The sequence below is a fragment of the Athalia rosae genome, chromosome 2, assembly GCF_917208135.1.
Source record: "Athalia rosae chromosome 2, iyAthRosa1.1, whole genome shotgun sequence".
NCBI lineage: Eukaryota > Metazoa > Arthropoda > Insecta > Hymenoptera > Athaliidae > Athalia > Athalia rosae.
In genome coordinates this window covers 23,656,597-23,668,750 of record NC_064027.1, presented here as the reverse complement: position 1 = coordinate 23,668,750, position 12,154 = coordinate 23,656,597, and the positions used below count along the sequence as shown (strand labels likewise).

General features: G+C 38.4%; 3 protein-coding genes and 1 long non-coding RNA gene across 4 annotated transcripts; 2 read left to right on the top strand and 2 right to left on the bottom strand.

Moving 5' to 3' along the window:
* The first annotated feature begins 260 nt into the window (after positions 1-260).
* Positions 261-3,831, top strand: LOC110117188. Its single transcript, XM_048651250.1, has 3 exons — positions 261-459; positions 3,299-3,432; positions 3,808-3,831. The coding sequence occupies exons 1-3, from the start codon at positions 261-263 to the stop codon at positions 3,829-3,831; spliced, it is 357 nt and encodes a 118-aa protein (XP_048507207.1).
* Positions 3,832-4,522: 691 nt separating this feature from the next.
* On the bottom strand, positions 4,523-7,435 carry LOC125499787. Its single transcript, XR_007276773.1, has 3 exons — positions 7,203-7,435; positions 4,719-4,819; positions 4,523-4,534 (listed from the first exon to the last, which is right to left on the bottom strand). It is a non-coding gene; the product is annotated as an uncharacterized LOC125499787 (long non-coding RNA).
* Positions 7,436-9,350: 1,915 nt separating this feature from the next.
* Positions 9,351-10,764, top strand: LOC105689392 (endothelial differentiation-related factor 1 homolog). The gene is made up of 4 exons (XM_012406372.3): positions 9,351-9,601; positions 9,684-9,735; positions 9,852-10,012; positions 10,127-10,764. Exons 1-4 carry the CDS (start codon positions 9,527-9,529, stop codon positions 10,280-10,282), a joined length of 444 nt encoding a protein of 147 aa, XP_012261795.1. The 5' UTR covers positions 9,351-9,526; the 3' UTR covers positions 10,283-10,764.
* A 112-nt stretch (positions 10,765-10,876) lies between these two features.
* Positions 10,877-12,137, bottom strand: LOC105689389 (proteasome subunit beta type-1). Its single transcript, XM_012406363.3, has 4 exons — positions 11,903-12,137; positions 11,541-11,730; positions 11,230-11,466; positions 10,877-11,129 (listed from the first exon to the last, which is right to left on the bottom strand). Exons 1-4 carry the CDS (start codon positions 11,998-12,000, stop codon positions 10,944-10,946), a joined length of 711 nt encoding a protein of 236 aa, XP_012261786.1. The 5' UTR covers positions 12,001-12,137; the 3' UTR covers positions 10,877-10,943.
* Positions 12,138-12,154: the final 17 nt, after the last annotated feature.

Below are 12,154 nucleotides of genomic sequence, written 5' to 3'. Positions count from 1 at the left end.
GAATATCGTCTTCCTTCGCCAAGAATGCAATAACAGCGCAAAAAAAAAAAATGCGGGAAACTTGGTGGAACATGAAAATGAAGCTCTCGACACCCCGTTTGGTTTTTCGGAAAAAAAGTTCACGGAAATTCTTTCCAGGGGATCAGGCAGCGAATTTTCGGATGGCGAAAAATTTGGGAAAATGGCCACGGTTGAAAATTCGTACCGAGATGAGAAACTATGGTAAATAGTCCCGAAATGAAGCTGAATCTATCCGAGTAATGTTGAAACGGTCAATTGCGAACGTGCGGTTCGGTATCCTTCTTGCGGTAGATCCTTCTTTTCCGGAGCAACGGCAGTACAGGTGCGACAGCCGAGGCGGTAACGTCGTTAGGAGCGTCATCGATGGCAGCGCGTACATCCTTGGAGAAGAGAAAGAAGAAGCTATAGAGGAGAGAAAGAGAAAAGACATACATCGGGGTAAGGATTAGTACGTAGTTACTGCGGCGCCATAGTTCTCGGTTTTGTTGAAGTTACTCCAGTCGCGTTTTGAACGTGTACCAGGAAGGAGAATCGAACGAATTTTCCACGCGGTGAGTCCAGTTTCCAGTTAACATTGGCCGATGATTCGGAAAGTAGTGTTAACTTTGATCTGCATATTTCAAAAAAGTACCCAACTATCAGTAGCTACTGAAAGACCAATATCATTGGAAATTTATCGAACTCCGTAACTCTGACATTTCTCCGTGAGCAGTGGTGAGCAGTGTAGTTTTTACCGTGACTATCACTCGACATCATACCAGTCAAAAATTATTGATAATTGATCGGTGTGATCTCAATGCGTCTGAATATATGTGTTTCTTTATTCATTATTGATTTAGTTAGTCATCAAGTTATTCATTTATCGGATTTTAATTTCATTCGTTATGCATGCCTCTATACTCTGAATGTGAAGCAATCGTAGCGACTATGATTGCAGACTGTTTGAGTAATCAAATAATTCATTATCGATATGAGTAGATTGAACTATCTGACAATTGATTAGTATTTCAATTGCATTAATTTATTTATTCATTCGGTTATTCATCTATTACTCCAATTATCAGATCATTAATTCACGTATGATCTCTATAAAATCATATGTCAAGCCATCGTCGCGTCAATGATTGCAGACTGTTCTAGTAATGAAAAAATCACTTGCTCTTATTAGTATTTGAAACTTTTCGATAATTCATTAGTATCTCGATTGCATTTATCCATTCATCAATTCATTGGATTATTCATTCGTTCGTTCGACGTTCGTTCATTCATTCATTTTTTTATGCAGATTTTCATCTATTCATTCATTTGTTGGACCAATCATTCATCCATGATTTCTAGAGAATCACATCCCATCGTCGCGACTATGATTGCAGACTGTTCTAGTAATCGAAGAATCATTCATTCCTATTGGTATTTGGAACTTTTTGATGATTCGTTGGTATTTCGATTGCATTATCATCCATTCATCCATTCATTCAATTATTCATTCGTTCCTTCATTTGTTCATTCATTGATTTATTCATTCATTCATTTATTCATTCGGTTATTCATCTATTGATTCATTTCTTCCTACCCTGCTTGAAAGTGCGTGTGTCGTCCCTGCCTTCCGGGGACGTAGGTGCTTTTTTTTCTCCCTACTATCGCTCCATCACTTATTGTTAGCAGGGAGCAATTATTTATTTGCCGGGATGTGAGTTTTTAATATCGCGAAGATAAAAACTTTTCCCCGACCCGGGCTCGAACTTCAGACGTCAGAGTAGAAATCTGCAACGCTACTCGCTAGGCTAGCCGACGCTCATAATTGATGAGATTAATTTTTTAATATTTCGGGAACTATCGGAGGAATAACCCATGCAGCTACTTCCTCCAAAGCCAATCAATTAAATTCAATATCGCAATGCGATGATTTTGATGATAATTTGAATGAAAACCAAAAAGAGGATATCGGGAATTCAGAGCCATCTACTTCCAGTAATCGAATCCTTTCTTCAAACATGATAACAGCCGGTGAAATTGCTCTGAATCGGAAACGGAGTTTCATGAACAAGCCTCCAATAAAAGTTTTTGAAAAATCTGGAAAACTCTGAAACACCAGTGCGGAAAACGAGGACCTTATTGTTAGACCATGACCGACGATCTGAGACCATAACCTCAGAGACTTTCAATAATCTACATTCCAATATTGATCGGATTTCATCTTTTGTAAATTGTACTTTCAGTAATTGTGTTTTCAATATTACACCTTGCTCGTGTAATAAAAATGACCGTTCCTAAATAAAAAAATATAGATTAAAATGTTCATTTTTCTCTTGATGATCTGAGAATACCCGCCGTCGGCGAGCAACCCTCGCTTTGCTCGGGTCGCAAATGCCGGCGCGCATTCCCGATAGACATGAACATGCGATGACAATAATTACGTGCGAACGCATTTTCAAGCAGGGTAGGAAGGAAAATAGTATACACACTACGGGACGTGAGTGAGACTTACGTCCCTAGTTGTGTAATGTACTATTATCGAATCAATCATTTATGCATGATTTGTAAAGAATCACATGTGAAGCCATCGTCGCGTCTATGATTGCAGACTGTTCTAGTAATCAAAGAATCAATTATTCTTATTGGTATTTGAAACTTTATGATAATTCATTAGTATTTTGATTGCATTCATTCATTTATTAATTTATCCATTCATTCATGCATCAATTCATCCATTACTTCAATTATTAAATCATCAATTCACACATGATCTCTATAAAATCACATGTCAAGCCATCGTCGCGACTATGATTGCAGACTGTTCTAGTAATCAAAGAATCAATTATTCTTATTGATATTTGAAACTTTCCAATAATTCATCAGTATTTCAACTGCATTTATTCATTTATTTATTTATCCATTCATTCATGCATCAATTCATCCATTACTTCAATTATTAAATCATCAATTCACACATGATCTCTATAAAATCACATGTCAAGCCATCGTCGCGTCGATGATTGCATACTGTTCTAGTAATTAAAGAATCATTTATGCCCCTTCGTATTTTCTATTATAAGCTTTGCTAAAAGACGTATATTGCTAACGCACTTAATGCCGCTCGCGAATCATTCCTCGGGATTCGCGGGATGATTTTACTATGATTTACTTTATTCCTCCTTTCAAGTAGATGCTCAAAGATTTATTGATCTTATTCTTGGATACAAAAATAATATAAATGTAAGTGATCGTTATACCGTGACTTGAACTGTGCATTTGATATTTCTTTTCTTTCTGGCAGATGACTATCGCGCGATGGAATCAAATCGGGACATCAACGAGTCTTTCCGAAGATTGACTACTCTTATTCATCCCGTCCTGGTAAAGATGATGGATCTGCAACACCTGAGACGTGCAACTTCTCTTTTTGCAGAGGTATGATTCATTCTATTTATCCCTTCCGAGAGTCCCTCGTATAATACAGCATTCGGAATCTCAGTATATGAATCGCACCCCTTCGGATAAGATTTTCGAAATCCTCCTCAAGAAATCAGATCAACCACTCTCATCCGATGGACTTGGTACATAAATTCATGCACTCCCATGATATAATTGATCAGACACGCCAATAATGCAAGACAGTGATATATTATAATGTATAACTTGGTACAATTTAATAAAATTCGAGCGTCTTATACTTATGTACTGAAAATAAGTCATTGAATAAGTCATAGTTTCAATTACATGTTAGGTCATTGAGTAAGTCATGTATAGCGTTAACTAATTATTTATTTGTTATTTGTGTTACAGGTCGCAGTTCCTCCGACATTGTAGCCCGGACTCCCCCTGTCCATCGGGGGGAGTCCATGGACTGTCCCCTGGGACAGCGCGGCCTCCCACCGCCCCCGGGGTCCCAGGGGACCCAGTCCCCGAGGACATGTCTTCGGGGATGCGGTATCCCCGTTGGAGGGGATGCCATATCCCGAGGGACATGTCCTTGGGAACTGGTCTTCGGGGAAGTAGTTCCCCCAGGGACACGTCCCCGGAGATGCGGTATCCCCGCTGGAAGGGATGCCGTGTCTTTGGGGGCGTGGCCTTGGTGGAATACACTTCCTCGAAAATCCCGGGAAAAGGAGGTCCCAAGCGGACACTTTGTTTTTCGTTTCTCTAGAGAAATCAAGAAAACGAGTGTCCGCTTGGGACCTCCTTTTCCCGGGATTTTCGAGGAAGTGTATTCCCCCAAGGCCACGCCCCCAAAAGACACGGCATCCCCTCCAGCGGGGATACCGCATCTCCGGGGACGTGTCCCTGGGGGAACTACTTCCCCGAAGACCAGTTCCCAACGACATGTCCCTCGGGATATGGCATCCCCTCCAGCGGGGATACCGCATCCCCGAAGACATGTCCTCGGGGACTGGGTCCCCTGGGACCCCGGGGGCGGTGGGAGGCCGCGCTGTCCCAGGGGACAGTCCATGGACTCCCCCCGATGGACAGGGGGAGTCCGGGCTACAACTATAGTGACAGCATCCCCGAGAACCTGAAACATACAGAAAACTGAATAATAATGAGATACTTATAAGAATATATCATTATAAATATTATATTCTACGTTGATCTATTAATTATATGTTATAATATATTATATGTCAATATATTGATGCCAATGTGTTGTTCTAATAAATTGTATTAAATATAATTTGATAATATATTTTTATAATCACCTGTAAACGTATCGTGCGATTCCATGCAAGTCCTGTCCTTCGTGGTCGGAAGTTAAATGAGTAATGCGATGAACCAGGCACCGTAATAACAATTTGAGAGCCTAAAAAAAAGGCATTCAAAGAATGAAGTGAAATTGTGAACCTGGAACTGTAATATACGAATAAATTTGGTCAAAATACAATAGCAGAGATTATTTCTGAATGGTAAATTCACAAATTCTACAGATAGACGAGGTATAGCGTTTAAACACGGGTACCACTATCCCGCGGTTGAGAATCATCTTTTTCCCCCCAAAAAAAAAATAAGCTTATGACCAGAAATTTTTCTTGAAATCTGATACCGACGAATTGATCGGCAGTTCAAAATACTATCAGTAATCATTATTGTTCATCCACTAAAACAATCTGCAATCATAGTCGCGACGATGGCTTGACATTTGATTTTATAGAGATCATGTGTGAATTGATGATTTAATAATTGAAGTAATGGATGAATTGATGCATGAATGAATGGATAAATAAATAAATGAATGAATGCAATCAAAATACTAATGAATTATCATAAAGTTTCAAATACCAATAAGAATAATTGATTCTTTGATTACTAGAACAGTCTGCAATCATAGACGCGACGATGGCTTCACATGTGATTCTTTACAAATCATGCATAAATGATTGATTCGATAATAGTACATTACACAACTAGGGACGTAAGTCTCACTCACGTCCCGTAGTGTGTATACTATTTTCCTTCCTACCCTGCTTGAAAATGCGTTCGCACGTAATTATTGTCATCGCATGTTCATGTCTATCGGGAATGCGCGCCGGCATTTGCGACCCGAGCAAAGCGAGGGTTGCTCGCCGACGGCGGGTATTCTCAGATCATCAAGAGAAAAATGAACATTTTAATCTATATTTTTTTATTTAGGAACGGTCATTTTTATTACACGAGCAAGGTGTAATATTGAAAACACAATTACTGAAAGTACAATTTACAAAAGATGAAATCCGATCAATATTGGAATGTAGATTATTGAAAGTCTCTGAGGTTATGGTCTCAGATCGTCGGTCATGGTCTAACAATAAGGTCCTCGTTTTCCGCACTGGTGTTTCAGAGTTTTCCAGATTTTTCAAAAACTTTTATTGGAGGCTTGTTCATGAAACTCCGTTTCCGATTCAGAGCAATTTCACCGGCTGTTATCATGTTTGAAGAAAGGATTCGATTACTGGAAGTAGATGGCTCTGAATTCCCGATATCCTCTTTTTGGTTTTCATTCAAATTATCATCAAAATCATCGCATTGCGATATTGAATTTAATTGATTGGCTTTGGAGGAAGTAGCTGCATGGGTTATTCCTCCGATAGTTCCCGAAATATTAAAAAATTAATCTCATCAATTATGAGCGTCGGCTAGCCTAGCGAGTAGCGTTGCAGATTTCTACTCTGACGTCTGAAGTTCGAGCCCGGGTCGGGGAAAAGTTTTTATCTTCGCGATATTAAAAACTCACATCCCGGCAAATAAATAATTGCTCCCTGCTAACAATAAGTGATGGAGCGATAGTAGGGAGAAAAAAAAGCACCTACGTCCCCGGAAGGCAGGGACGACACACGCACTTTCAAGCAGGGTAGGAAGAAATGAATCAATAGATGAATAACCGAATGAATAAATGAATGAATGAATAAATCAATGAATGAACAAATGAAGGAACGAATGAATAATTGAATGAATGGATGAATGGATGATAATGCAATCGAAATACCAACGAATCATCAAAAAGTTCCAAATACCAATAGGAATGAATGATTCTTCGATTACTAGAACAGTCTGCAATCATAGTCGCGACGATGGGATGTGATTCTCTAGAAATCATGGATGAATGATTGGTCCAACAAATGAATGAATAGATGAAAATCTGCATAAAAAAATGAATGAATGAACGAACGTCGAACGAACGAATGAATAATCCAATGAATTGATGAATGGATAAATGCAATCGAGATACTAATGAATTATCGAAAAGTTTCAAATACTAATAAGAGCAAGTGATTTTTTCATTACTAGAACAGTCTGCAATCATTGACGCGACGATGGCTTGACATATGATTTTATAGAGATCATACGTGAATTAATGATCTGATAATTGGAGTAATAGATGAATAACCGAATGAATAAATAAATTAATGCAATTGAAATACTAATCAATTGTCAGATAGTTCAATCTACTCATATCGATAATGAATTATTTGATTACTCAAACAGTCTGCAATCATAGTCGCTACGATTGCTTCACATTCAGAGTATAGAGGCATGCATAACGAATGAAATTAAAATCCGATAAATGAATAACTTGATGACTAACTAAATCAATAATGAATAAAGAAACACATATATTCAGACGCATTGAGATCACACCGATCAATTATCAATAATTTTTGACTGGTATGATGTCGAGTGATAGTCACGGTAAAAACTACACTGCTCACCACTGCTCACGGAGAAATGTCAGAGTTACGGAGTTCGATAAATTTCCAATGATATTGGTCTTTCAGTAGCTACTGATAGTTGGGTACTTTTTTGAAATATGCAGATCAAAGTTAACACTACTTTCCGAATCATCGGCCAATGTTAACTGGAAACTGGACTCACCGCGTGGAAAATTCGTTCGATTCTCCTTCCTGGTACACGTTCAAAACGCGACTGGAGTAACTTCAACAAAACCGAGAACTATGGCGCCGCAGTAACTACGTACTAATCCTTACCCCGATGTATGTCTTTTCTCTTTCTCTCCTCTATAGCTTCTTCTTTCTCTTCTCCAAGGATGTACGCGCTGCCATCGATGACGCTCCTAACGACGTTACCGCCTCGGCTGTCGCACCTGTACTGCCGTTGCTCCGGAAAAGAAGGATCTACCGCAAGAAGGATACCGAACCGCACGTTCGCAATTGACCGTTTCAACATTACTCGGATAGATTCAGCTTCATTTCGGGACTATTTACCATAGTTTCTCATCTCGGTACGAATTTTCAACCGTGGCCATTTTCCCAAATTTTTCGCCATCCGAAAATTCGCTGCCTGATCCCCTGGAAAGAATTTCCGTGAACTTTTTTTCCGAAAAACCAAACGGGGTGTCGAGAGCTTCATTTTCATGTTCCACCAAGTTTCCCGCATTTTTTTTTTTTGCGCTGTTATTGCATTCTTGGCGAAGGAAGACGATATTCCGCAATTGTGGCCTAATCCAAGAACTATATGGAGTTCGGGAAACAATATCACAGAGGTGAAATGTTGCACGGGTTCACTTCTGGATGGCCTTAATTTTTTCCAGAACTTTTTGCGCAATTTTTTTTGTCATTTCCAGTGGGGACTTCGATGATCGAAGGAGCTCCAGGTTGGAATGATGGGGTTGCGGAGAGTTATTCTAATTTTGATTAATCGTGATTTTCTTTCAGGTTTTTTGCTACAATTTTTGTAACAATTTTCATGTAATTCTTTGGAAGATGGTTACTACAACTTATCCAATACAGCTCGGAGAATTATCGTGAGTTGAGGTGTTGAGTATCAAGAGCTATCAGACTCAACTTGAAAAGCTCTGCTATTTCCCGCAGTTTGCTGCAAAAAGTTATTTGTCCTGTTCGAGAAAACAGGTATTTACGAACGGTAAAGAAGTTGGCTGTTTTACAACTGAGCTTTTAATCGATTGTCCTGAGACACCCTTCGAGGGTCAAACAGACCGTGTTCTGCAGGAGGTTATGAAGGTTTCGTACTTCCAACTGCTGTAAAAAGCTCGAAATCAGCAGATGCTTTCAGGCATTGGTATCGCTTCTGAGTACTTTTAGCCCATAAACTTGAATACTGGGGTTCAAGAAATAGCCGTTACGATATGGGGTTGCTGGGAATAAACAGATGTTTATTTTTACAGCTCAGAAACTCCGATTTTTTCAAATGTGAGTTTACTATAATATTCGGTTTTTTTTAACACAGTAGGCAAAGTAGGTTGCAGAAGAAAAAAATCAACATCATAATAAGGAATAAAAAATTTCCTCACAAGGTACTGATCCTAAAAAAGCAGCTCGGTGCAAGAAAACTCTGCCAAGTACATTATTCTATTCAAATTCATCCTCTTCAAAAAGTCGTATCTCAAAAATGACCACAAAATGAAATTTTGCGGCGAAAAGTGATCCAAATCAATCCCTGTGCTAAGTACATACACGCCTTAATGTTACTTTGCGAGTATTTTTTTTTCTCCGAAGCACAGACTTCCAATTGCGTTTACACAATAAATAATTTTGGATGTTGATACAATTCATATAGTCGGCAATAAATAGTAAATCCCCTAGGGAAAACTGCGCTCGATGTGACACGTCTATAGTAAGTATATGTATAATATATTCTTCCAGCAGCAAACTTTAATATAATGAATCTTTATGGTAGCTGAAAGCTTTTCGAAAGACAGTTCTCTGTTCTGCCGCCCCGTTATATAGCAAACTACGTCGACTGAAGATTTTTAAAAATCATCAGTCAATGGCCTCAGTCAAGGTGGCATCAATAATTTTCTCATTTATTTTTTTGAATATCGCGGTCGCCGGCAATCTAACAATTTTAGGTCGATGGTCGGCGATGTGGGAAAGTGAGATACGTGAAAACGATAGTGTGCCGTCAAATATAGCGCAGTTCAACAAATTGCGAGGTTTGGAACTTATCAAGGAATTGCTAAAATAAACTCTGTGGATATTGTACATAAGTCTTGTAAATTTTCATCGAAGAATCAATTATTTTTACTCGTAACTCTACAATCTGATTTGAAATCATCATGTCCGATTGGGATACTGTGCCAATTACTTTGCGTAAACGCGCTCCAAAGGCAGCTGCCATGAAATCAGAACAGGTAAATTATATTTCTAGGATTAGCCCATTAAACTGTTACCCTATTTACTCATTTTTAGAAGAGCTAATTTTTCTTATTTCAGGCCGTAAATGCAGCTAGACGTCAAGGTGTTGCCGTCGATACACAGTCCAAATGTAAGTTTGATGTTATTTTTCTGTATGCATGTGGATATCTCTTCTTCGTACAGCTGATAAAACAAGCAAAATATTTTGTAAGATCGACGGAAATAGAGCCTCATATCAATTTATAGGGGGTGGAGGTGCGAACAAACAGCATGTGACTACCAAAAACACTGCTAAATTAGATCGCGAGACCGAAGAACTCAAACATGACAAAGTTCCCCTCGATCTTGGAAAACTTATACAACAAGGACGCCAAGCGAAAGGATTATCTCAAAAAGATCTTGCCACAGTAAGTCGACTGCTGACGTGTCTAAAAACCTACAAGTATTGCTCTATTGGAGTGTAGTTTTCTGCTTGCTTTATGTCATCATTTTCCGAATGATTTTCTCTCTTCCCAATCCAGAAAGTAAACGAGAAACCACAAGTGATTAATGATTACGAAGCAGGCCGAGGAATACCTAATCAACTTGTAATTGGAAAAATCGAACGCGTACTGGGCACTAAGCTACGTGGAAAGGATCGTGGCCAGGTTCTGCTGCCCCCCGGGACAAAGAACTAAAATCTCGGGGGAACAAATTCTCGAAAATCTTTCTTGAACGGAAGAAAAAAATACAATTAAAAAGCAAATAACGTATAAATGGATAGTAACTAATACTTTATACATATTTTATAATTGTTTTGCCGAAAAAAAAGAAAAAATGCTGCATTAGAGATTATTCTTCTGTAGAATGTGATTTATTGCTGTTTTCTGTGTTTTTCTTTGGTTATTTTGATATCATCATAATAATAAATTAGGCAACGTTTTTCCTTCGTACGGAATAAAAGTTTTAAAAAAAGTTCAACAATAATTTGTTCCAATAAACAAATAAAATGATGAAACCAAATGAGTAAGGATGCATTGAATGAAATCAGAATTGTAATAAGTGTTATTATTGTCAAGTGAATCCAGATATACTTAGCATAGAAGGCTGTAATGACACATGTTATATAACTGTATACTAGATGAAGATGAATAAAGCTTATCTCATAATTTATTACCTATTTCCACGAATCAACAAGTTTATTGCGTTTAGTATCCTATGTATTGGATTTATCCGTCACGGACTAACAATATCGTAGAATAACTGGACAGTTCTTGGGTAAGAAAAGAAAATTTGAAATTACCATATTTTTATTAGAAAGCAGATATCATTATCCAGAATTTGCATAATTTCAGCAAATTAATCTTTCCTTAGCTCAAATTTGTCAGACTTGATACCGTCTTTTGTAATAATATTTATAAAAATACCATCACCAGTATAAATATCCCTTTCGGCTGCGGATATAAAAACATCTTTTAGAATGGCCAAAGCACGATCCTGGGATATAGGAGTTTTCTCAACACCTTCTTGATTTTGGTAACCAATCTGAAGAAAACGAACGGAAGAAACAGACGGTTATTGATGATTAGATGTAGGTCTTTTTGAAAAATATATCAAACGCGACTTCTGGAGACCGGAGTGTTACCTGATTGTCCAGTAATGGTTGAAGAAGAGCACCAGCAGAACCTCCAGCTCTGAAGTTGGATCTTTCACAATGTCCAATTGGATCATAACTGAACACACACCCCTTACCATTCTCATCAAGGCCAGCAAGAATGTTGCTTATATAGTATGGAAAGAATCTTTTATAGTATAGCATTGTTGACAGCATTTGAGCGGTAGCGGGTGTACTTAAATCTTTATGATGCTCGTGTTTATACATCTGGAATTATAAATATTTTCATTCTAATAAGGTCAAGATCTAGACACTGAAATTTGGTGAAACAAGGTGTTCACCTGCATGCGTGCTCCAAGAATCCTTGTTAACGTCAGGGTATCACACCAGCATCCAGAGCATCCCAGAACAGTAGTGCTCGACAATGGGAACAACTTTTGCTGCTCACGAGTGAAAATAGAGAAGCCAGTACTTAATCGTGAATCAGCTGCAATTATCGCATAATCCTCACCAGCTATGGCCATTACACTCCTGTTAAGAAATAAAGAAAATGAATTTGCAAGTCATCATTCCACTGTAGAGTGCATAGTTATGCATCAATGGTTTTTATTTTATTCATTTAAGAAAAAACTCGTATTATCTCGTACGGGGTTATCGAAATCATGAAATCATGTAGGATTTAAGTGAGGTTATAATTTCGTACCCTCCATTGTCGGCGTAAGGACTGAAATGTACTTTTTTGGCTCCCTGGACCTCGTAATCCGGAAAAGAGCCGGCTGAATATCCTCCAAGGAGAGCCATGTTCAAAATATTTATTTAATGGAGTTTGAAATTAACAACGCTCACTACACTTTTCGGATGACAACACACTTTTCAAACCGTTTATGAATGTCTGAGGTTTCTTGGGTTTCTTCTAGCAGGACCGTAAAACGTAGATGGCAGTCCCGGCTCAATA